This window comes from Mesocricetus auratus, unplaced genomic scaffold (genome assembly GCF_017639785.1).
Source record: "Mesocricetus auratus isolate SY011 unplaced genomic scaffold, BCM_Maur_2.0 Super-Scaffold_100006, whole genome shotgun sequence".
In the NCBI taxonomy this organism is placed as follows: domain Eukaryota; kingdom Metazoa; phylum Chordata; class Mammalia; order Rodentia; family Cricetidae; genus Mesocricetus; species Mesocricetus auratus.
In genome coordinates this window covers 72,488,137-72,510,712 of record NW_024429190.1, presented here as the reverse complement: position 1 = coordinate 72,510,712, position 22,576 = coordinate 72,488,137, and the positions used below count along the sequence as shown (strand labels likewise).

General features: G+C 49.3%; 1 protein-coding gene and 2 long non-coding RNA genes across 4 annotated transcripts; 1 reads left to right on the top strand and 2 right to left on the bottom strand.

Annotated features, from left to right (window-relative positions):
* Positions 1–502: 502 nt before the first annotated feature.
* On the bottom strand, positions 503–18,843 carry Prdm8 (PR/SET domain 8). 2 transcript variants are annotated; one of them, XM_021226024.2, is made up of 4 exons: positions 18,735–18,843; positions 4,335–4,555; positions 3,292–3,520; positions 503–2,892 (listed from the first exon to the last, which is right to left on the bottom strand). In XM_021226024.2, exons 2-4 carry the CDS (start codon positions 4,551–4,553, stop codon positions 1,268–1,270), a joined length of 2,073 nt encoding a protein of 690 aa, XP_021081683.2. In that variant the 5' UTR covers positions 4,554–4,555; positions 18,735–18,843; the 3' UTR covers positions 503–1,267. The 2 variants fall into 2 exon arrangements, with proteins under 2 accessions (XP_021081683.2, XP_021081682.2); XM_021226023.2 differs by lacking the exon at positions 18,735–18,843 and adding an exon at positions 6,632–7,014.
* Positions 18,844–18,980: 137 nt separating this feature from the next.
* On the top strand, positions 18,981–22,183 carry LOC121140887. Its single transcript, XR_005877838.1, has 3 exons — positions 18,981–19,091; positions 19,815–19,902; positions 21,898–22,183. It is a non-coding gene; the product is annotated as an uncharacterized LOC121140887 (long non-coding RNA).
* LOC121140888 lies at positions 19,670–20,874 on the bottom strand. Its single transcript, XR_005877839.1, has 2 exons — positions 20,609–20,874; positions 19,670–20,417 (listed from the first exon to the last, which is right to left on the bottom strand). It is a non-coding gene; the product is annotated as an uncharacterized LOC121140888 (long non-coding RNA).
* Positions 22,184–22,576: the final 393 nt, after the last annotated feature.

The window sequence follows — 22,576 nt, the reverse complement described above, 5'->3', positions numbered from 1 at the left end:
GAAACCAGGCCTCTTAATACACTGACTATCACCAAACCCTGATCTTTAAACCCTGATTACTCGACAAATTCTCTATGGAGTCCCTAATGGATGGCAGAAAGCTGAAACTTCTAGAATGTAGGACATCCCGTGGTGGAAGAAGCATCACTACTAGATTCTAAAGTGGTGTGTTTTTTTTTAATCTGTTCTTCCAGATGCTGTCCAAAAAATTGGTCACATGTGTGGAGATTAATTATCTTCCTTCTGGAAGGGAGCTAACAATATCATGATAGCTTAGCTGTATAACAAGTACTGTCTAAGTGATTTGTGCTTGATCACTCACCCTAACACTTTTCAACTAAAGAATATTCAAGTAACAATCAACACTCTTGTTTTAGACTCTTGCTTATAATAAATAAATGTGGAAGACACAGGCTTCCTTTCTTTTCAAGCAATCAATGAAGATACAGTAACTACCCAAAAGTATATTGACCTACAAAAAATTTTAAAAGCTTTCCAAATATTTGCTTTGAAGAAAATAGTTATTTATTGTCAAAGCATCCAACATACCTTGATAAACTATAAAGTTTAATAAATCTCTTAGGGATAAAGGAAACACATAACTATTCAGACTCCATTTCACTGGCACAAAATTACACTTTGTATTAAAAGGAAATACATATTTACATAATTGATGACATTCTTCATTGAAGTCCATAATCATTTCTTGATACATGCACTTCCCCCTGGAAACGTAAACTGAATGGTGACCCCCGTTTTTATTCATTTTGTTTATTTTTGTAAGAACACAGCTTTCATCAGGAAATGCAGAACGCATCTCACCTTCCTCCATTACTTTATATCTAAAATAAATTTTGTCCTTACATATAATTATATCTAAACCATAAGTGCTTAATAATTTAAGTAGAAACGTATGACAAATGCATCAATATGTTGCAATATATGACATTTTTTTAAATGTACCTTTTTTTTGGAAAGTGAAAATCCGTGCATTCAAAAGAAAACCCCCGCAAACAACCCACCCAATCCAAAATCCACCATCCTTTCGAGTGTGTGTGTGTGTGTGTGTGTGTGTGTGTGTGTGTGTGTCTCCCACGTTAAACATTTGAATAATGAGACTTCTGGCCAGGGGAGGGACCTGTGTGTGTACGTGTTTGGTTGCAGTGTTTTGGGGGCATAAGGAAGTGGTGGATGTCCTCGCGCGTCTGCTCCTTCAGGTGGCTTGACTATGCGTGCACACGCGTGGAAAGCCAGGGTCCTTTCCGCATCAATTATGCGAGGTCATGTGCCTGGAGAGGTGGTGACGCTCCCTGAAGGACTCGTTGCAAATGGGGCACTTGAGTTTCTCCTCCCGCCGACGCTTCACCAGGGGCTCCATGGCATACTCCTTTTTGTGATGAGACCGCATGTGGTACACCAGGTCGGAGGTCATGCGGAAGGAGGCGTTGCACTTGGCGCACCAGTTCTGCGCGGGCAAACACAGCGAGGTGAAGGAGGGCGGTAGCAGCGTGAGCGCCGAGGGCAGCTGCAGTTGCAGGGGCCCCGCGGCTGCCGCCGCCGCCGCGGCCGCCGCGGCCGAGCTCTTGGGCCAGAAGGCGGTGGCGTAGAGGAAGGGACTCTGCTTGGGCAAGCCGCCGCCGCCGCCGCTCGCCAGGGGCCCGCAGGCTCCGTTCAGGTCCGCGGCCCCCTGCAGCTTCACGGCCAGCGGATCGGCGGCGGCCGGGTAGAGTCTGGTGGGGCCCACGCCATCGCCCGGGTGGCACGGCTCCAGTGCGCCCAGCTTCTGGCCCAGGACCAGCGGGGACAGCTGCGAGAAGGAGCGCGCCGGCTGCGAGAAGGCGCTCTTGCGTTCGTCCGATGCAGCCGCCTGACCGCCCCCGGCGCCCCCGGCGGTCCCCGGGGTCCCTGAGCCGCCACCGCCGCCCAGCTGCGACACCGAGGTGAAGGCGCTACCGCGCACTGGGCTCCCGCCCTCCAGCCGCCCGGGCAGCGCACCTCCCGGCCGCGGGGCTAGCAGCTTTTCGGCGACCCCCGGCGAGGCGGCCGCGGGAGTGGAGGAGCCACCGCCACCGCCACTGCCGCCGCCTCCCGCGTCGGGCTCCTCGGTGGTGCCTCCCGCGCCGTCCGCCGCAGCCTCCTCCTGCAAGCCCGCCGCGCGACCCGCCTTCTTCACCTCCACGAAGGCGCTGCGCTTCGCCTCGCCGGTCTCGGGGCTGGGAGGCGCAAAGAGTCGGCCGTTGTCCTCCAGGCCGAAGTAACTGCCCGCGGCGCGGTACTGCTGCGGCGTGCACACCAGCTCCTCCTTGGAGGCCGCCAGCGGCCGCTCGGAGAAGCGCGCACGGCCACCCGCCAGCCCCGCGCCACCGCCCTCGGCCACCGCCTCCTCCGGGAACCTCCTTTTCCCTTTGCAGCCGCCCGCGGCGACACCGTCGGGACTCAGCTCCGCCTCCTGGTGGCCGGTGCGGCTACCGCCAAGGCTCGGGGCCGCCGAACAGCTGCTGCCTCCCCGGGAATTCTCCAGTTCCCGAGCCAGGTTGTGGAAGTCCGTGGATGGCTTAGCGCTGCCCGCACCTGCGGCGGCCGGTGGGTTGCTAGCCTCCGGGGACGGCGCCGGGTAGTGGTGTATGGGGCCCGCTTTGCAGAACTTGGGGCCCGGGACCAAGGGCGCCTCCTGTTGCTGTTGCTGCTGCTGTTGCTGTTGCTGCTGCTGCTGCTGCTCTTTGCCACCGCCGCAGCCTTGGTCCTTGGTGCTCACGCCACTGCCTTGTTGGTCTTGGGGATTCGCCTCAGCGCTGTGAAGTCTCTTGGGACAGCGGAATCGCAGATGTGCCACATAGGGGAACTCAAACTGGAAACGCTGGCTGCACTCCAGGCATGTGTAAGGGGACGACCCTGCTTAGCGAGCAAACACACACACACACACACACACACACACACACACACACACACACCACATGTTAGTCAGCTTTACCCTCAGGCCACTTAGCCATCATCCCCATAACAAATCCAGTTTATCTCTCTGGGCTGAATGCCCAAGAAAAGAATATACTACTATCCTGTCCTACTTGGTGCAACTTTCCTTCTTGGCTTGCTGAAGTACATTTATCAAGTCAGATACACCCCAACTTTCCGTTCCCTTTCCGTCCCAGCTCCGTTCTGGACAGACATCTCAGAAGCTCCCGCTATCCTGTGAGATGCCCAGAGGTAGCAAGGTGCTCCCAGGCTCCTGAGTTAGTCCCTACTGCTCCCCGCCCTTCTCCCTCCCTACACGCAGGTCGCGAGTCAACCTACCGTTCATTTTGTGGGATCTACAGGGGTAGAGCAAGAGTAACTCTGTCAGTTCTTTCCCGTACCAAACGAGTAACTCCTCGTCTTTGGCAATCCTGCGGAGAGAGCGGTAGAACAGCTGTCCGTTTTTTATATAAGCTTCGAGATTCTGCTCTTCTTTATCTCTGGCTGATTGGACCAGCCGCAGCCACATGAGACCTTCTGAGGAACCGTTGGCCGCCGAAGTGTCTACCTGGAGAGTTGAAGAAACACAAGAAGGGACGTCCGCGTGAAAGACAGAAACCAGAGAAACAAGGGCTTTTCCTTCTCTTTTGGTTTTTGTTTTTCCAACATCCTAAACTAAGTTTTCAAAACGTGACCTGAGTCGGACCACGTCCCTATATTTGTAGTCAACGGGCAGGATAACCGTCCTTACAGACACTAAGTCAGTTGTATAGATTAGCCTATTCAGAATTTCCTTTTCCATTATCGCAGAAGTAGAAGAGGGAATTTCTTGTGTTTCAAAAGAGGCAAGTTTGGATCTTGGAAATTATTCTATGGCACTCATGCCCATCTTCCCAACCATGGCTTGAAGGACTAACAAATTTTCCTTAAAAAGAAAGCCTAGCAAATGTGAGGCCTGTTACAAACACAAATGTGGATTATAATGCTTGATTGACAAAACAAATACTATTTTTATTTAAATACATACTCTGAACACTAGCTCTTCAGGAGGCGAGGATACTTCCAGGCTAGTAAACAAGCACTCTCGATACTTGTGAAAGTACTCCCAGGGAGTACTTAACATGTAAATAGTACCAGACCTAGGGAGGCCTCCCTTGCAAATTAGGGAGTCCTAATCTACAGGGCACCGATTTACACATCCTTGGTATTTCTAGTCAAATTTTCTCAGAAAATGGGTTGACAATTGGAGTCTAGTTCTTCTTTTCTAATTTTTGCTGTGTTCACTATGATTGCTTGAATTATCACATTGTCCTTAGGATGGCACCTTGCTCATTCCCAACAGGAATGTTTACCCTCAGACCCCACTACCAGCTGAGACTTACCCGGAAGATATAAGGTACGGTTCTCTTGTCCGTGGACTTGAGGGCTATGAAGGCTATGCTGTCATACAGGGAAGTATGGCTCAGAACACAGGGACCGAATATGGCGTTCTCTGGGATGTCGCAGGTTGTATATACACTGGTAAAAATGTCTGTCAGACATTGTTGGACAGCCTTGGCGTCTCCATCCCAGATGCCTCTCTGGATGCCTGACTCCTCCATCGCTAAAGGCAGATACACAGGACAAGAAGCGAGTTGTCATTGCCTTTTCTGCTATGAACCTCGGCAGAGCATTTCCACTGCTACTAGACATATTTTCTTTGCACTTGCTGGCGTTTTTTACATAGCTCCTATTTTAAAAATAAAGCAGACCAATCTGGCAGGGTTTAAAGATGCCAACTTCGAAGTATATTCTCTCCTTTTAAATATCTGGAATGGGAAGCTCGAGAGCATGTTTCCTGCTCGGGAAACAGAAAATAAAGAGCTTGTGAACATTAGATGAAGGTGGAGTATTTTTTTAAAACCGGGGTATATAATTTTTTTTCCTGACTGAATGCAAAAACCCCAAACTTCTAACCCTTGGGGGAAAGTCCTGTCTTCCTACGTACTGGACCCTGGTACCTCGATCTAATTTCTTCTTTTCTTTTAATGAGGAGAGCAGCCTTAGCTAGCAGGCGGGGACAGCGGAGCATAGCGAATGGATTTCAAGTGGAGTGTCAGGGCCACTAATTCTGTGTCAGCTAACCTTTCTCTGCAGCCTACAAGAAGGGACGCATGTCTACTCATTACCATAATCCAACACCGTCCCTCCGAGGCTTTAATTAAAAGCAGCAAGCAGAGGTAATTATTTTTTTCTCGACATGCTTATTTATGGATGAGGTTGAATCCCAGTTACCTTGTTATACAAGGGGGTGGATTGAGTTGCTTGTGGCCCATGAAGCGAGCAGGTAGAGGGCAGGCCTGAAGTGTCCCCTGCCTGAGATACATCCCCGGATACCACCCAGTTTGGGCAAAAGGGGGAAGCCCTGCTTGAATGGTCCTCAGTGGGCCCTCCAGCTGTTTAATCCGCAGCAATTTAGAAAGTAATGCCCCAGTGGAGGGCTCCCTATTAAGCTGTCATACAGGGACGTTTTCCTTCCTCAGCCATTGGACACCCCCTACAAAACTTAGGACTTAAAGACAGCAGTGATTTAACATATTTAAACTAGATGTTAGCCAGCCATATCATTTTTCTGAGTGATCTAATGAATTCTCTACAGATTTTTCTCTAGTAATTTCACCATTGACAGTGATTTCTCTGCATTTATATAATTTAAGTGGCAGGGGGAGCATCAATCTTATTCTTTTCTTTTATAGCTTGCAGCTTGTTACAGAACAATATCGGCGATGTGTATTTTTTATCAGCATCTACTAACCAATTAGTCTTACAAATGTGATTAAAAGGTAATGCCTGAAACTTCGGTTAGTCTCTGTTCTATTCATTCTCCAGCATGCCCCAATGGCAAGTATACTTTCCAGACAGCGGGAATAAGGAAAGCAGCCACAAAATAGAAAGTTTAGCATACTACACTCTGTCTTGGATATGCCGTCCCTTTCTGGTTTCCAGTTGCAGATCAAATACATTGCAGAATACAGGTTCTCTTGGCTTCCTGTCAGCAGAATCCCGCTCTCTATCCCCCAGTTACTTGCATTTTAACGTTTTGTACCTAGATTTCTGCCTCGCTTTTGAAAGTATCCTTCACAGAAGCGTTTTATTGTGACAGGAGATCGCCCACCACTTCAGCAACAGAAGGGACGCAGTCATTAAAATGCAGTTCTATCTAACAATACAGCGAAAAGGTCCCACGCCTGAGCTAATAGCGGTCTGTGTTGCCACGGTGGCCGCCACGACGCAAACCATCCACACTAAGCAATAGGCAGAACCTAGCTAACCTTTCACAGCCTGACACCCATCTCTAGGCCCCGGGTTCTCTTCCTCCGCAGATCCTCTGAGGAAACCTAGAGCCGGGTGGGCTCGCTGAAAGCTGGTCGCTGCCTTTGCTGCTGCCGGATGCTCTCCCTCTAGTTCGGGCTGGCATTGTCTGGCTGCCGCGAGCTCCCCAGTCCCGAGCTTCTCCAGCAAAGTGCTCCCACCCGCTCCTCCCTTTGTATAATCTTAGTGGCAGTGGAAATAACATTCGGCAGTCGTTTCCCTCCTATCTTCTAGAAAAGGAGGAGAAAGGAGGCGATTTTTTTCCACTCTTTTCACTCAACCTGCCTTTTCCCCATCCCCCCTTCCACGTCAATACAAATAGACTTACCAGAAATAAGGTCTGGACCGAGTCGCCCAAATAAGGCCACCTGGAACCGAGAGGGCGAAACCCAGTGTTCCTTTCTGCCTATTACATTAGTGTATCTCCATGTCAAGAGGTGCCGGTGTCATTCTAGTAGGTTCTGTCCAAAGAGAGAGGAATGAAGAGAGATGCTGCAGATAGGAAGATGAGAGAGAGAGAGAGAGAGAGAGAGAGAGAGAGAGAGAGAGAGAGAGAGAGAGAGAGAGAGAGAGAGAGAGAGAGAGAGAGAGAGAGAGAGAGGCGAGTTGTACAGATGGACCCGATGCAGTGACTGACTGGCACGCAGACACACACTTTTTGTTTGCTGCACATAATCTGCCCAATGACGCGTGACAGCCCACGTCCCCTCCCTTTAACTCTTGCTGGTCTGGGAGCTCCCTCCGGCGCTGCAAGCCTGGTTTCTCCGGCCTGCCAGCACCAGGCAGATCCTGAGCTCCTTCCCCAAGTGGTAAAGTCTCCCCAAGAGCAGCCAACCTCTCCTCCTCCTGAGGCTGGGGTCCTCTGGGACTCCCCGAAGGAGAAATCGGTTTCATGCTCTGGAAAGAAGGTATCAGAAGGAGAGCAGTTCTTTTCTGGTTTGCCAGGAGGACCTAGGACAAGGAGCTGGCTATGTTGCCAGTGCATTGACTTCTGGCACATGTCCCCTGGGTTTTGAGTGCTGTGGTCCAAAGAAAGGGTGAGGATTTTCCCAGAGGGATTCTCTGGCTATCTGCAGCTAATCTGTGAGGCTAGTGGCCTAGGAGGTGACAAGTAACCAGGTTGTCTTATAAAGCAGTCTCCCTTCCTTCCAGGGAGTCCCCGTGGAGATTCGGGAGACCAAGGGGTGCACTTTGGTAAGAACTTGGCTTAGCCCTCTCCCGCCCCAAGACTTGGGGTAAGAAGATAAATCTGGAATGCTGCCAGACCTCCTAAAAGGACTTCGGTTGTTTTCAGGTCTCAGGACAAGGGTCCCCGAGTGGGTATGGGCTGCGAGAGTTTGAGTCCCTGGACTCAGGTGTTAAAGCTGTTCACCCTCTGTATAGTGTACTGTGTGGTCCCCAAGGGGCCTCATAATGGGAACTGCGGCCGGGATTCTAAGACCTCGGGGGGGATGGCTCAAAGTAAAATAAAAATTATTACTGAGACCCGGCTCTCGAGAGCTTTTCACATCCAGCCGCTGATGGAGGAGTGATGGAGTCACATGAGTGAGGCTGTCTCGGGAGCCTCGTTTGTGCGCTAAGCCACTTAGAGGAGCTGGCTAGGCCTTTAGAGAAGCAGCTGATGCTAATGACTTGAGGTCTTTGACAGCCAGAGAGTTTACTCATTCTGCAGGGGCCACTACACAATGACGCTGGGGGCTTTCGGGCTGTTGGGCTGTTTTTTCTCTGGTAGGCTTTCTATTCTTAAGGGAAGAAAGGCCTTTGAGTGGTACAGGCGATCCCTCAATTCCGGCCACCAATTCTCACTGCATTCAGCTGGGCAATAAGGTCAGGTTTAGTATAAATTCAGTTGCAGAGTTTGCTCGCTAAAGGGCAAGAGGCAGGGTCAGGATTTAAGGAGACAATCTCTGTGCCTGCCTCTCAGGGTGAGCGTATGAAGGGTTGGCAAAGAGCAGCTGACAGTATGATTCTCATGTACCTCTGAGGCCTCTGTCTGGAACTCTAGAGGACCACCAGGACACCATCAACACCAGCAGGCACCTGCCCCAGGGAAGAACCGGCAGGCCAGGCGCTGCATGAATGTAGGGAATTTCCTGGAAGTTCACTCCTCCGGAGCCTTCTCTTTTCACCTGCCCCAGAAAGTTGCCAATCTTGATGAGACAGAATCCCTGCCTAGAAGTAAACTGGGGCTGGAGCAAGTTAAGGGTTACAACCATCATAGATGAAGAGAAAGGTCAAAATTCTCACTTAACTTCCAGGTTGACTACTGACATTTCAAAGAGAGTTCTTGAACAGCAGTTCTTTTTCAACCTAAAGTGTCCTTTCTCCTCTGTAAGTTTGTTCAGTTTAAACTAAATGGCAGTCTCCCAGTATCTCCATGTGAGAGTCTGCAGCTGTCTTTATCCCTCAGTTTTCCTATGACTCCATTGATTTCTCCTCATTCTGAACCCCTGCATTCTTCCCTTCCTCCTTCTTCCCTCCTTCTCTCCTCTTCCTCTCCTCCTCCTTGCCCCTCATCCTCCCCTGGCCCCCACACCATCCCCATATTGATATTTCAGAGAAAGGACTGGAGCATTAGAATGTTGAGAGAGTTGTCTCAAATTTAGAAAGTAAGCCCCTGAAAAAAAAAAAGAATATAGGAAAGATATTCAAGTGAGTTAAGAGAAGGAAAGTCACGGAAGACCATGAAGGCCCAGATGTCAGCAGTAGAAAGGACAGAAAGTCAGTTCTAGGGCTGGAGAGACGAGGCTAGGCTCACAACCAGAATACAGGGCAATCCATTCTCAGCTGTGGTGGTGTAGACACCAAGGCCTAGTTCAGATAACACAAACATTAAGAGGAGGCCTGCTCAGGGGAGCTCAGTTCCATTAATGAGTAGAACAGAACAGTGCTTTGTGTCTGCTTTGCTTATTGTTTAGAAAACACCAAGTTTGGTTTTTCCCAGACAACATCATCTGCCCATACATTTTTAACAATCTTTGTACATCCTATAAATACCCCAAACACCCATTTCCACTCCAGAAGGTAGGCTTCTAGAAAACTAACTCTAAACAGAGGGTTTTTTTTCTTGTGTCAGGCTTTTTTCTCCTCCAGTATATGTCTCATGTCTCTCTCTATATTTCTGCCCAAGTACTGAGTTCTTGCTTCTACCTGGTGAGGAAGAAATAATGTCTCTGGCTTTTAAAGTGGGAGTTAATGAGCTTGGCTTTCAAATCTAAAACTGGAGGGAAGCTAGAATTCAGTACATCAGGCAAAAGGGGGGCAACCTCCCTCAGTTCTTTACCACTTCCTTACCCTTCAGCCCAAGTTCTCTCTCTCTCTCTCTCTCTCTCTCTCTCTCTCTCTCTCTCTCTCTCTCTTTCTTTAGGAATCTTATCAACAGATGTTTCATCTCATTTTTTTCATCCTCTAAGTGAACTTCCCTTCCTGTTTTTTAAATCTAATTTTTAAAACTCCCTCACATTTTATGGATCTGAGTTGCTCTTTTGTTTGAAGACCAAATAGCTGGTTGATATGTCCAAACAGCTAGGCTGAAATTTCTACTTCAGAGGTTTCCAGTATTTTAAGTGGTATGCATTTTATTTGGTCATATAAATGGTCAAGATGACAGTCATTAATAGAATATCAACAAACTCCACTGATTATTTTTATTTTTCTAGCAATGTGTGGGCTAAGGTAGTGCACAGACTACTTTGAAATCACTTAGGGTATTTCAACAATGCTAAATGGAGAATTGAGACATTTATTCAGCCTCAGAAGGTACTATAAAAATACACTGCACTCAGTAGTTTTATGCAATGACATAGAACACTGGTTTTATGAATGTACTTGCAGCTCTTTCCTTGGGGTTTATTTCCAACTAAATAACCAGAAGTGCAACCATAATGAGTAAGAGCACTCACTCTGTTCTGCTCTGACAAGGTGCCTTGCAGGTGTGACCAGAAAACATACATATAGACTAATGGCAGTGTTGTTTTGGAAGAGAAGGCTAGGGAAGTCAACATGGTTCCTTTTATGACCTAAAAGAGAGAGGGAAGAAAGGACAAGAAGTGAAATTTGGTTCTCAGCGAATTTCTCCCATAGGTTTAAGAAGCCAGGTCTCACATTCGCAAAGTTCTGTCACAGGAGAAAAATGACATCTCTCTGAAAAGAAGTCACTTAAAGATTGACCACTGGTAACAAGAGCATACCATTTTTTTCTATGTCTGCCTAGGTCTTGGTTTCTACCTCCAATCCTATTGCCAAAGCAACTGACCAGCACAGTCTTGGTGATAAAAGAGTTTGGCAAAACTATTCTTAGAGATGAAGAGGACATTGTCCCATGAGATGACAGGTTATCTATGAAGCAGAAGGTGACAGCTTCTTCACAAGCTGGTTAAGATCCCAGAGGGATGTCTGTAGGAGAGAGAGAGAGAGAGAGAGAGAGAGAGAGAGAGAGAGAGAGAGAGAGAGAGAGAGAGAGAAGGGACTTCCAGGTACAGCATGATGTTATCTAACCTCATCACTCCAAATAAGGAGTTTTTTAAAGGGAAAAACATGATTGATGTTTTTCACTTAGAAGCAGAAACAATGAGCTGCTGATTTGGGAGAAACACCTGTCAGACACTAAAGCCATTTAATGGGGGGAGGCACCCTTTGACACACTGTGTGCACTTCCCAGGAAGACTCCTTCCCTGCCTAATCCCAGCTGGCCTTCTGAGCAGGCAAGTATTTAGCCTGCAAGGAATTTTGTTTCTGCGAGTGAGGAGCAAGAAAAGCATTCCTTCTCTTTGGGAAAGAGTGGAGCCAAAGTGCACACATGCTCAGGCCTTTCTAGCATAGCATTTGCTAAGGATGATATACTTTTTGAGACCTTTGACAGTAGGGAATGATATCAATACTAACAACTGTGAGATTCACATTGCTTTGGAAGAGTCTTAGGAGTCCCCCTGAAACTTAAATTATTCCCCCGCTTATCATGCCAATTGAACTGTTGGAGCGCAAACCATCTTCCATTATTTCAATGTAAAAGGACAACAGTTGTTACATAGATTAATCGAACACCAGTAGAAGATGTTTTCCCAAATGTTATGTGGGAAGCCTATAACTTTCAATAGATTTTCAAAAGTACTTAAAGCCATCACCAAATATGGTTTTCAATGAGAATACTTGGAGAAGTAGTCTCCTTAAAAACTCAAAGATGAAAACTTTGTCAGAAGCAGTAGTAAAATCATAGGTGTTGCAGACAGCCATGTATGTACTTTATGAGTTTGAGGGAACACCAGGTAGTGGGGCTGACATGTATGTTTGTTCTTTTGAATGTATAAGATGAAAAGTTACCTCTCAACCTGGCATGGTAGTCACCAGTAACAGGATAAGCAATACATCAATGAGCCTCTGTAAGATTTTAACAAGAACTCGTATTTTTAAACAATGAATTTTATTTAAAATTGCCAGATGAATCTTTTGAAATATTCCTGAGTAAACATGATTGACCATAATGACTGTAATATTGTGATTTCCTAGGCCTCAAATTCAACAGTCCACTGAATTAATGGCTCTCTCTCTTTCTCTTCTGTCTCTGGATAACTAACATTTAGAGTGAAATTGAAATATAAAGAAATACATATAAAGCAATCTTCAACTAGTGACCAAGTTCACCCCAAGATATGATCATATCCTCCATCTTCTCTTCCCCTCTGAGTTTTGCTTCTCTTATATCAGGTGTGCTTTGTCTGCTGCTGGAGTGGACTCCTCTCTTGCCTCTAGAACCTGTTCTAAAACAGCATCACCCTGTTCCTAAGGCCTCCCCTTCCCGAGGACCATAACTAAAGACACACAAAGGTGTTCCTAATGTGTATGGCCTACATATACAGCACCATGGAGAAGCCTGGCACCAAGGGAGGCCAAACACTCAGGGTTGGCTTTCTTTCTAATTGAGGCTGACTCTTTGCTTCCCTGGCATTTGAAGTGTCATCTTCCATTCAAGAAAAAAATGTTAACCCTTTATCTGAAGGCCTGTGTATTTATGACAGGACATGAAAGTTGTTGAAATTAGCAACCAAAACCACGACTTTCTCTTACTTTCCTTGGCTACATGCCTATAATGTACTCAATGTTCTCTGTTGCATGTCTTCATGTGACACTGTTCTGAGAACATACTTCTGGGGAAGTCATATGATAAAGCTATTGGCCCAAGGTAGAGGTAAAATAGTAGACTTATGAAAGATGCATTTTCTCAATATAATTTGACTATGTAGTATCATACATTCTTAAGTTTATCTGAGGTCCTAGCACATTGTTTGCATACAAGTAGGGTTCCTCTGGACTTGTGGAGAAAGTCGATGGTTGTGACTGCAGCAGGTTCCATGTCCTCCCTAGATTCACTGGCTGCTGTATCCCAAGACCCCTTAGAACCAAATCTGAACTCAGAGCTCCGGAGACAAGGCAAAGTATGGGCACTGCTGCTGGGTCTGGAAAATTATGATGTCTGGATTTTCAGGTGCCCATGTCTTTGCAATAGCTAAGAGTCTTCCAGAGAAGGCCAAACCACCGGCCCCAAGGATGGAGCACCCAACAATATTTTCCAGACTTGAAAGTAGCCAGGGCTCCACAATATTTGCATTAGTTCGCCGGATTGCAGGGCCATTAACTGAAGATGTCACCTGGGAATAGAAAAGCACACCGCCCTCATCCAGTGGAGGGGGGCCATCTTTAGAGGGGGCTTGAGGAGCCTTGAACTTGGAGTAGGGACAGGCCAACCAGTGTGGTTGGTGCACTCCTTAAAGCAGAGGTCCAGAGATATTCTGTGGACCTGTCACATTTCCCAGACTGCCTAATCTCCTAATGCCTCCTCTCCTCTAATGGCAAAGCTAGAAAGGGGTCCCAGGGCGAAACCCGCTCTGACCGTAATACTCCTTCACTCCAGCATCACTCTCCACCTGCTCAGGTGCTTAACCTGGCCCTGGAAGGTCGCTTTTGTGAGTGCAGCCAGTGGTGTTAGCACACTCACTAGCTGGCTGCCAGTGGCCTAGCTCAGCCTCCGTTTTCCTGCAATTGAACTAGCTGGCAAGAGCTGCCTCGGGACTGCAGTAAGGACTCGGTGAGGGAACCAGGGCGAGCTGGCTTTGGAAAGCCAGTTGCTGCGCAGATGGTAAGGGATTACTTCCAAGAGCCAGGGTTAGTTTCATTTCAGTCTTTGACATCCTGGGGAGGTCTCAACGCCTTCATTAATGAGAACATCCTTCGCGTAGTTAGAAGCCAGGAGTAGGGACCCAGACCCAAGAAGAACCAACACCTAACATCTAAGCGCCTGCACAGCACGAACGGGAAGGCTGTACGAACGGGAAGGCTGTACTCTGAGTACCCCACCGGAGGAGGCACACTGGGTTCACTCCTTGCTTGGGAGGAATGCGGACCTGTGCTCCAGCCTATGCCTACGAACACAAGGCAGTGCAGGAACCCTTCTATGAAGCTACTGTGAAAGTTGAGTTTCTACTTAGCAAGAGCACAGACATTCCTAGTATAGGGCAAATACTGTGGTTACTAAGGCTGCCTTCATTTTCTCATTAGGAAAGTTGTACATTCACCGGCTTTCGGGGCGGGGGGGGCTCAGTGAAAGCTGAGGACTTCTGGATGGAGGTGTAGGCAAAATTCTAGGAAGGTACTGTTTGTCTTCCTACACAACTGGTCCCCTTGAGTTTGCAAGAGGCCAGGCTAGAAGGATTGGAGTAGACAGGATCCCACCCCCACCCCACTCCCATGGGGGAAACTTCACTTCAGGCCTGGGAGGTGCCACCTGTCAGAGCTCCACGTTAGATACAAGAGGAATCAGGGTGGCATAGTCAGAGGAAAGAGGGCTCAGTCAGTGGACGGGAAACAAGTCAATGTGTTGTTGGGTCACTCAAGTGCTACCCTGCAGTCAAAACTGAGGCACGCAAGCCTTTGCCACTGGCTCACAAGGTCCTTAGCCTTGCCTGGGAAGAGGTGTCACAGTCCTCCCTCCCAAATGAACTTGGAGCAAGACAGACCAAGCAGCTGGGTCTAGGGCAGCATCTACAGGGCCTGCAACACCCACGGGGGCCCTGGAACACAGAGAGCTAGTTTTCCTAGGGATCCTTCTCAAGCTACACCCTAAGCACTCCCTGGGTGACCGGGCTAAGCGCTCCCCGCCCAGGAGAGGACTTGTTTCTCCTCCCTCACCCCTCCCCAGTCCTGATACCTACACACTAGCCTAGCAACTTCCTCCTGCTACCATACACACACTCCACAGCCAGGGGTACTTACAGTATTCGACTATCTGAAATCTCATGCCCAGTCCCTGGACCCAGAGATGTCTGTGGACCTTCTGTTCTCCCTCCTTCTAAAGGACAACAGGGACAGTAGCTGAGAGCTGTCTATTTGGGATGCTGAACACATATATTTGAGCTCTGGGCCTTCAGTCAACTAGTTGTGCATCTGAGAGAATCACTTAACCTCTCTGAACTTCCAATACTGCAAGAGCAGGCTTGCGTTCAGATTACAGGTCTGTCACTTGCCTGGATTAGCCAGTTTCTTGGCATTCTGTCTCCTGCAAGGCAAGGATAAACCTATGATAATATTTTTTTAAAGTCAATGTATCAGCATAAGAATTAAGTGTGGCTGAACACTTGGCCTGGTACATAGGACAAGGCCAGAAATTAACTGTGCAAAACATCTGAATACGGCCTTGTGAGGTGCTCTGGGAATATAACTTTTTGAATCTTGGCTCAGTTGTTCCAGGCTTTCTCCTTTGTAGAGAGAAACAAGATACAGAGGTGCATGTTGTAATGTGAGTGACAGCGGTCCTCAGAGAGGCAGGAGGAAGCTAGTGGCAGAAAACTGTGTGCCATTTATTGAAGCTGTCCTGGCCTTTTCAGTTTCTAGGGTCAGGAGGAAATGTGAAAAGTAGGATAAAGAGGGTTTCTCTCTCTCTCTCTCTCTCTCTCTCTCTCTCTCTCTCTCTCTCTCTCTCTCTCTCTCTCTCTCTCTCTCAGGTGCCTGAAGTAGAAAGACAGTCAACATTGGCATTAACTGGCCTCTCTTGCTGCCAGGCTTCCGGGAGCTGTGCATGTTATCTCTGTGTGCCCCTGGAAAGAACTGGGTGACACTGTGTCTTAGGGACACAATGATCTTAGGGTGACACTGCTTTAGAACAGGTTCTAAAGGCAAGAGGAGGGAGGGGCACACACTCCAGCAGCAGATGCAGAACACATCTGACTTAACAGAGAATAAGAGAAGGTGAGTGGCATGGGTGTGTGTAGGGACGAGTTTGCCCTCTGGTAGAAGGTGGCACCACGCGTGACCCTCAATGATTGAATTTAAATTCCAGTCTAAAAATGTTGCATTCACAAACATGCCTTAACTCCCTTCCAGCTTAAACCCCTTCAGAGTGGGATGCACACAGTTCTCTCCATATTCGTCATTTCCTCTCTCCTCCAAGATTAGAGTCCTCCTCTGGCTTTGGCTGTGGGAACACCCTCTTCTCTTGTCTTCTCCACTCACTAATTAATAGGAAAATCAACAATGACCCCCCCTCAGCAAGTCATACAGGAAAACATGGCCTCAAACAGCATTGGGGACCACGTCCTTGTGCTCCTCACTCCGTGGTCAGACAATGCTGAGGCGGCACAAGCATCGCAGGGCCATTTCACAAACTTGCGGCTCTCGGTGCACTCTCCACGCAGATCCTGACTAAAAAATGCTGTTAGCAGAAAGGTGAATCGAATCAAATCAAACCAATTCCTCAGTGTTTGACCCCAGGGGCAAAGGAGACACTGGTGAAAAGGAGCCACAACTTGGAAAAAGATTTATTTTTCCTGGCCATAAATCTCACCCCTTGTTCCTCTGCCCAACCAAGCATGATAAAGTCCTTTTCCATAAAGTATTCAGCATTAGAGCCACAAAGCTCCCCCAATCAGCAGCCATCTGCTTCTACCATAACTGCTGCTGCTCCCGAAGCAGGGAAAGCAGCCATAGAGAAAGGGGAGCGCTGCTAGGCTCCTGGACAAATGAGCCTGAATAGCTCTGCTTTCCCTTCTGTATCTGTATCTATAGAGACAGGAGAAGAAAGGCCGCATTATATTGATACAACAATTGTAAAACAAAACACGGAAGAGGCATCTAAAGGGCAATATCGCATGCATCAGGGGTCCTCAGATAAAAGGGGAGCTAACAGATTTATAGAAACCTATAATTGGTTTTCAATTGAAAGCTAAAGAGGGTGGGGTGAAGCCGCGGAGAGCCGCAAAGTGCTCTCTGGTTCAGCCGTCTGGAGGCGTGAGCGATTTCACGGAATGAGAAAAGGAACGCAATGGGCCTTGCCTCTTGCGCCTGGGAGCTATGGGGCTGCTTTTTTTTCTCTCTCTCTCTCTCTCTCTCAATCTCTCTCTCTCTATCAGTAAGGGGAGAGAGGAGGAAAGAGTGCAGAAGCCAATGAGAACTTCCTAGCTCCTGGTTGGAGAAATGTGTTCAACAGGGGAGACTACATCTGGGCTCTAGTTAGCACAGCCAGGCCTCAGAAAGAAAGGGGAAGCCCCGCCTCCCACTCGCTGCTCTGCAAGTGCAGACTCAAACTGCAGAAGGGGGTCTTTCAGTACTCAGGACCGACAGTGGTCCTAGCCGGTGCATTTCGCGCCTAGCGGGTGTATTTAGCGCCCTGGCAGCCGCCGCCCCCCTCCCGCAGCGCCCACCCACACAGCAACTCCGGACGTCGGTCCGTCTGTTCTTAAAGCTAATTTATTGGCCCAGCCCTCCATTATCATTTTCAGCTTCCTAATTAATCAAAGATAAAAGGCAATGGCGCAAATTACGATTATGAGGGAACTGGAAGACGGTTTTGAATAAAATGGGAGAAGTGAAATATGATTAATTGGACGACACGATAGTGAAATCTCAAGTGCGAGCAACAAGCCCCAGAGGGGCAAACCCTGATTCTTGAGAGCCGACCCGAACCAGGGACCGGACCTACATGAGGTCACGTGGGCTCGAAGCGTGGAGGGGGAAGGAGTTGGGTTTCAACTCCGGTTCCTAACCTGCCTCAGTGCCTCGGTGCAAGCAAGCGCCCCCAACCCCCACCGCAGTGCCGCCTCTCAGGTCCAATTCCAGGACTCCTCACTAGAGTTACCCCCTAGTAGTTGACGTGCACCCCAGTTTCCCGTTTGTCTCCGCTCACTGCTTCTTCTCTGCCCTCTCCTGTTCCTTTACCTTGGCCAGGGCTTCGTGTAATTTCAGGAAAGCAGGTTCAGCAGATCGTAAGGGATCAACAGAGCCCTTGTCCTAGGCTGCTTTTCAGAACTATGTGCAGGATTAAAAGGTAGACACCGCGCGGGCTCAGTTTGCACTCGCTGCACCTCGTGATTAATGTTTCCGAGGGGATTTATTCTGAGAGCTTATGGAACCTGCTCTCGGGGTCTAAAGCCCAGTGGCTGCGGCGCAGCGGCCCGAGAGCCCTGTGAGCACACGCCGGGACACTTGGGGATTAGAGGGGACGTCAGATGGGCGCTCAGGGGCGTCCTTGAGTGTCTTTTCTCCTTCTCGACTCTCAGCCCCAGCTTAGATAGAAACAGAGAAGACTGGTCTGGGAGGGGGACTTTAGGTCATTGGGGTGTCTTCGTAAATGCATGTGTAGAACGTCCCGAGTGCGTCGGGCGGAAGGAGCTCAGTAAAGGGAAACTGAACTTCTGTCCTGCAAGCGGAACCAGAACCCCACATTCTGAAGATGCGCTGCTCCCCACCATAGCACTCACTCCCAAATTAAACACCCCATTTCTCCCACCGTCATCAGAGGAGAACCCCAACTTCCTGGGGTCATACTCCCGCCCGGCTGACTGAAGGCGCCATACGGAGCAACAAGTCTGGGCAGGAAACCCATCCATTGCCCTCCACATCACTTCCCCAAAACCTTCCTGAGTCACAGTCGGGACTCCTGAATAGGGGAAATTACCGAAATGCGAGGGTGGAGGCTATAGTAGAAAAAGAACCAGGCGAGGAGGAGGGAGGGAGAGAGAGGAAAAAGGAGAGAGAGAAGAGGGAAGGGCAGGGGAGGAGGGGAGAGGAGGGGAGAGGGGGGGGGAGAATGGAAATCGAGTGGAGAGCAGTGAGAACAGAAGAAAACTGGAGAAGTGGGATGTCTCCCCTTGTGGTGGGCATTACCACTCTCGGGCGGAAGGGGGGCGTCCTTCCGGCAGAAGCAGCTCTCTGTTGCGCCAGGCGCAGCGCCTAGACACAGTCTGATTCCGGAGCACCCGCTATGTGCTGGGCGCCCTCTCCTGGCGGCTGTGCAGCGGCTCTCGGCTGTCCCTTGGGTGGTCCAGCCCCAGCCCCGCCCTCGACGCGCTGGATGAAGGGTGGGGGAAGGAAGGTCAAGGGAGAGTGCGGTGGTCGCCTGCGAGCAGGCTCGGGCTCGCATCCCTGTGCGCATCCCGACTTCGTACCTGCGGAATGCGGGGCGCTCAGTCCCGGCCAGCCGACTTCTGAAGTCCCCCGCTCCGTCACCGGGGTCCCGCCCCAATCCAGCCTAGGCTCTCCGCTCTGTGCCGGGCTCTTCAGCAGCAGCTGGAGGGGAGCGACTGCCGGCTGCTGCGGGGCGGCGTCTGGGGCCCCGCAAGCCGAGCTCAAGGAGCCGCCATCTGGAGCCTGGCGGCGGGCGGGGCGCGGGTGCTAGGGACCGGCCCTGTCTGCGGGACCCGAGGCCAAGGGCAGCGGCCCGCGCTTTGGAGCAGCGCCTGGTGGCAGCGGCGCCTCGTGGCCTCAGAGCTGGTAGCGGTCATGGGAGGGCGTGTGTGAGGAAGGTATGGCTCCTCGGAGGATCTGAGGTCTGCCCTCCCCAGGTAGCCCAGATTCGGGGCATTCCTTCGGGTAGGAGGAGGTGGCGGAAGCGTGGAGGACAGTCTAGCATCCCTGATCTCCGCGGTTCTCCTAGAGTGGAGACCCTCACCCCAGACTCACGCAGATCCGCTGTCGGTCTGATGTCTCTAGTTTCCCTTGCCTTCCACATAGTTCATCCTACTCGACGAGGGAACTGGAAGACGGTTTTGAATAAAATGGGAGAAGTGAAATATGACTAATTGGACGACACGATAGTGAAATCTCAAGTGCGAGCAACAAGCCCCAGAGGGGCAAACCCTGATTCTTGAGCGCCGACCCGAACCAGGGGACCGGACCTACATGAGGTCACGTGGGCTCGAGGCATGGAGGGGGGAAGGAGTTGGGTTTCAACTCGGGTTCCTAACCTGCCTCAGTGCCTCGGTGCAACCAAGTGCTCCCCAACCCCCACCGCAGTGCCGCCTCTCAGGTCCCCCAAAAGACGTGTTTTTTGGACACTTCCACACTTTATCCAGAACTTGAGACAGACATTTGGGAAAGGTACTTCCCTCGGGAAAACAGACTTTAGTTTCTTAAGGGTGGTGGCAGAGGGAAGAACCAGGGGTCCGAGGAAGCGTGGGACGCTCAGTGCACTTTTTTTTTCTTTTAACAGAGAGGGTGGCCTCTCTCCTCCCCTCCTCTCATTTCAGGTCTCCCAGGAGCTTTTAATTCCTTCTGTACACGTCTAAGAGGTTTCTCTGGCGATGCCAGCCGAGAACAAACCCGAGGAAGTAGCAGGTAAGCGATGGTGCACAGGAGGCCAGGGTACACGTTCCGAGGACTCTATACTTTCTCCAGCGTAGAGCTGTCCCTTCGACATCTTCAGCGTCAGACTCTTCAGGGGTAACATAATGGGGGCTGAGTGAACTTATGGACAGTGAAAGGTAGTCTGAATATAAAAAATAAAATAAAGGGAAGACAGACCCACTCCTACCCCTAGGCATCAAAAGACACCCCCACCCCCAGCTGTCTCGTGTCCGGCAGAATGGCATTATGTAAAAGACCTGGCATGCCACCCAGGGCACATCTGGTAGGTGTAGATGGCATTCATTAGCACGGGGCTCCCACTCTGCGGCATGCCAAAGCTCTGACAGAGATGCCCGCTGCCAATCATTCATTCGCTGCCAATCCCAAAGCGCGGCCGGGTGGGATGGCTCCCTTCCACACTGCCATCAGGACTGGAGGAAACAATGTGTTGAGACACGAAAAGATGAAAGCGGAGCTGAGGATGCTAGGCACCCAGCAGATGTATCCTGTGAGGAGATAACCAGGGAAAGAGTCGTTTAGCAGGAAAGCATATGCAGACTCGCAGGAGGGAGGCTTGGGCAGGGGTGTGCCTCCCGCCTGCCTGCAGCTGAGTGGGGGGTGGGGAGGGAGGCAGCCTCCTCAGAAAATCCCGAGGTTGAGGTTGTTTCTCTGAAAACACAGAGACCCACGTTCCTACCTTAACTGCAAGGCTTCCTTTGCTGCTGTTTGTGTCTTGTGCCTCGGTCATGGTGGTGGCCTTAGAAGGCGTACCTTTTTGGTTTGGGTTTGCATCTCTCAGTCTAGTGCTTTGCAAGGTGGCAGTGTGATGCTGGTCTCACTCTACGGCATGCCTTGCTTCAGTTCCTAAACTTCCACAACAGACAGGACGGAACAAAAGGAGGAAACTGCTTGAGAGGAAAGGAGAATTAAACACAACCCTGAGCAAAGGCTGTCCTTAGGCTCAGGTGTTTGCTAGGTCGTCAGCCTACTGTTTTCCTTCTGACACGCACACTTTATGAACATTATTTTATCCATTCCATATTTAATACAGTTAATAACAAAACCAAGGGATATGTTTTTAAAGATTTACCTATTTTTATATGTATGTGTGCTCTGTCTGTTTGTATGTCTTTATGCCAGAAGAAGGCATCAGATCCTACTATAGACGGTTAGGGGACCATGTGGTTGCTGGGAATCGAACTTAGGGCCCCTGGAAGAGAAGCCAGTGATCTCAACCCCTGAGCCATCCCTCCAGTCCCACTAACTGGTAATTCTAAAGAGTTTGTGGCACTTAATAGAAAGTTCAGCTTGGAACATAAGAATGTTGAGAGCAGTGCAGAGGATGGAGGCTGGGCTTGTGAAGTTTCACAGGGAAGTTTAAAGACACTAAGAGGACCATTTGTTGTTTTTTTGAAGTTAGAATCTGTGGTTCTGTTTTGCTGGGGATGAAGAGTCAGCTGTGATTAACAAGATACCAGAACCTCCACAGCAAAACTTTGCTTTGCTGGAACAATTGATACTGGTCTCCTGGAGCTAAGAGATTAGCAGTGATTCAGAAGAGACCAGCATCACTGAGGTGAAATCTTCTGGGAAGTGTTTCTTGAGAGCACAGGGGAGCTGTGCTCCAGAGTAGGCCAGGGTTGTACCTCCTGCTGGCAGCAGGACTTGGTAATATGTAAGTATCACCAAGTGGTACTGGTTTTGAAGGCATGAAGGGGTCCTGGAGAGCAGCTAAGGCTTGGCACTGGGAGAGGTCAGGAGGGGCCTTTACCACTGGCCCCTTCTGACCTCAGTGGCAGTTGAAGGCCCAGGACCAGGACTGAGGGGTCAGTTGAGGGGGTTTTGTGTCAACATCAGCTAGAATCATCAGAGAGGAAGGAGTTTCAGTTAAGGAAATGCCTCCATGAGATCCAGCTGTAAGGCAATTTCTCAATTAGTGATCAATGGGGGAGGACAAGCCCATCATCGATGGTGTCGTCATCCCAGGGCTGGAGGTCTTGGAGGCTGAGTGGGCCAGGAGAACCAAGTCAGTAAGCAGCACCCCGCCATGGCCTCTGCATCAACCCCTGCTCCACGTTCCAGCCATGCCGGAGCTCTGATTCTGATGTCTTACAATAAGGGACTATGATCTGGAAGTATAAGGCAAGTAAACCCTTTCCTCCCAGACTTGCTTTTTGGTCATGGTGTTTCATCACAGCAGTGGAAACCTTAACTAAGACACAAATGCTTGAAATTTATTAGTGATTTATCAGAAATCCAAATTTAATTGGTAATGGGGGATATCTTTCTGTATATATGTTTCTCTTATTAGTTGATGAAGAAAACACTGATTGGCCAATAGCCCGGCAGAAAGCATAGGTGGGGTAACCAGATGAGGAGAAGGCTGGGAAGAGAAAGGCAAAGAGAGGCCATGAAGAGATGCCATGAAGAGACGCCATGTAGCCGCCAAAGAGTAACAGGTCTGGGCATTCTCTGGTAAGCCAAGACCATGTGAAAATACATAGATTAATAGTTATGGGTTAATAATTAAGAGATAAATAGCCTGGAAGAAGCTTAAGTCATTGGTCAATAGTTTATAAATTAATATAAGTCTTTCTGTGTTTATTTAGGCTTAAGTGGCTGTGGGACTAGGCGGGACAGAAACCTCCATCTTCAAATTGGGTAT

Bases quoted from the DNA above. Each gene is read 5' to 3' on its own strand.
- Prdm8 (XM_021226024.2), bottom strand. From the start codon at position 4,553: ATGGAGGAGTCAGGCATCCAGAGAGGCATCTGGGATGGAGACGCCAAG. The intron at 3,521-4,334 runs GTAAGTCTCAGC...TCAACTCTCCAG, and splicing joins CCGTACCTTATATCTTCCGG to GTAGACACTTCGGCGGCCAA. The intron at 2,893-3,291 runs GTAGGTTGACTC...CTCGCTAAGCAG, and splicing joins TAGATCCCACAAAATGAACG to GGTCGTCCCCTTACACATGC.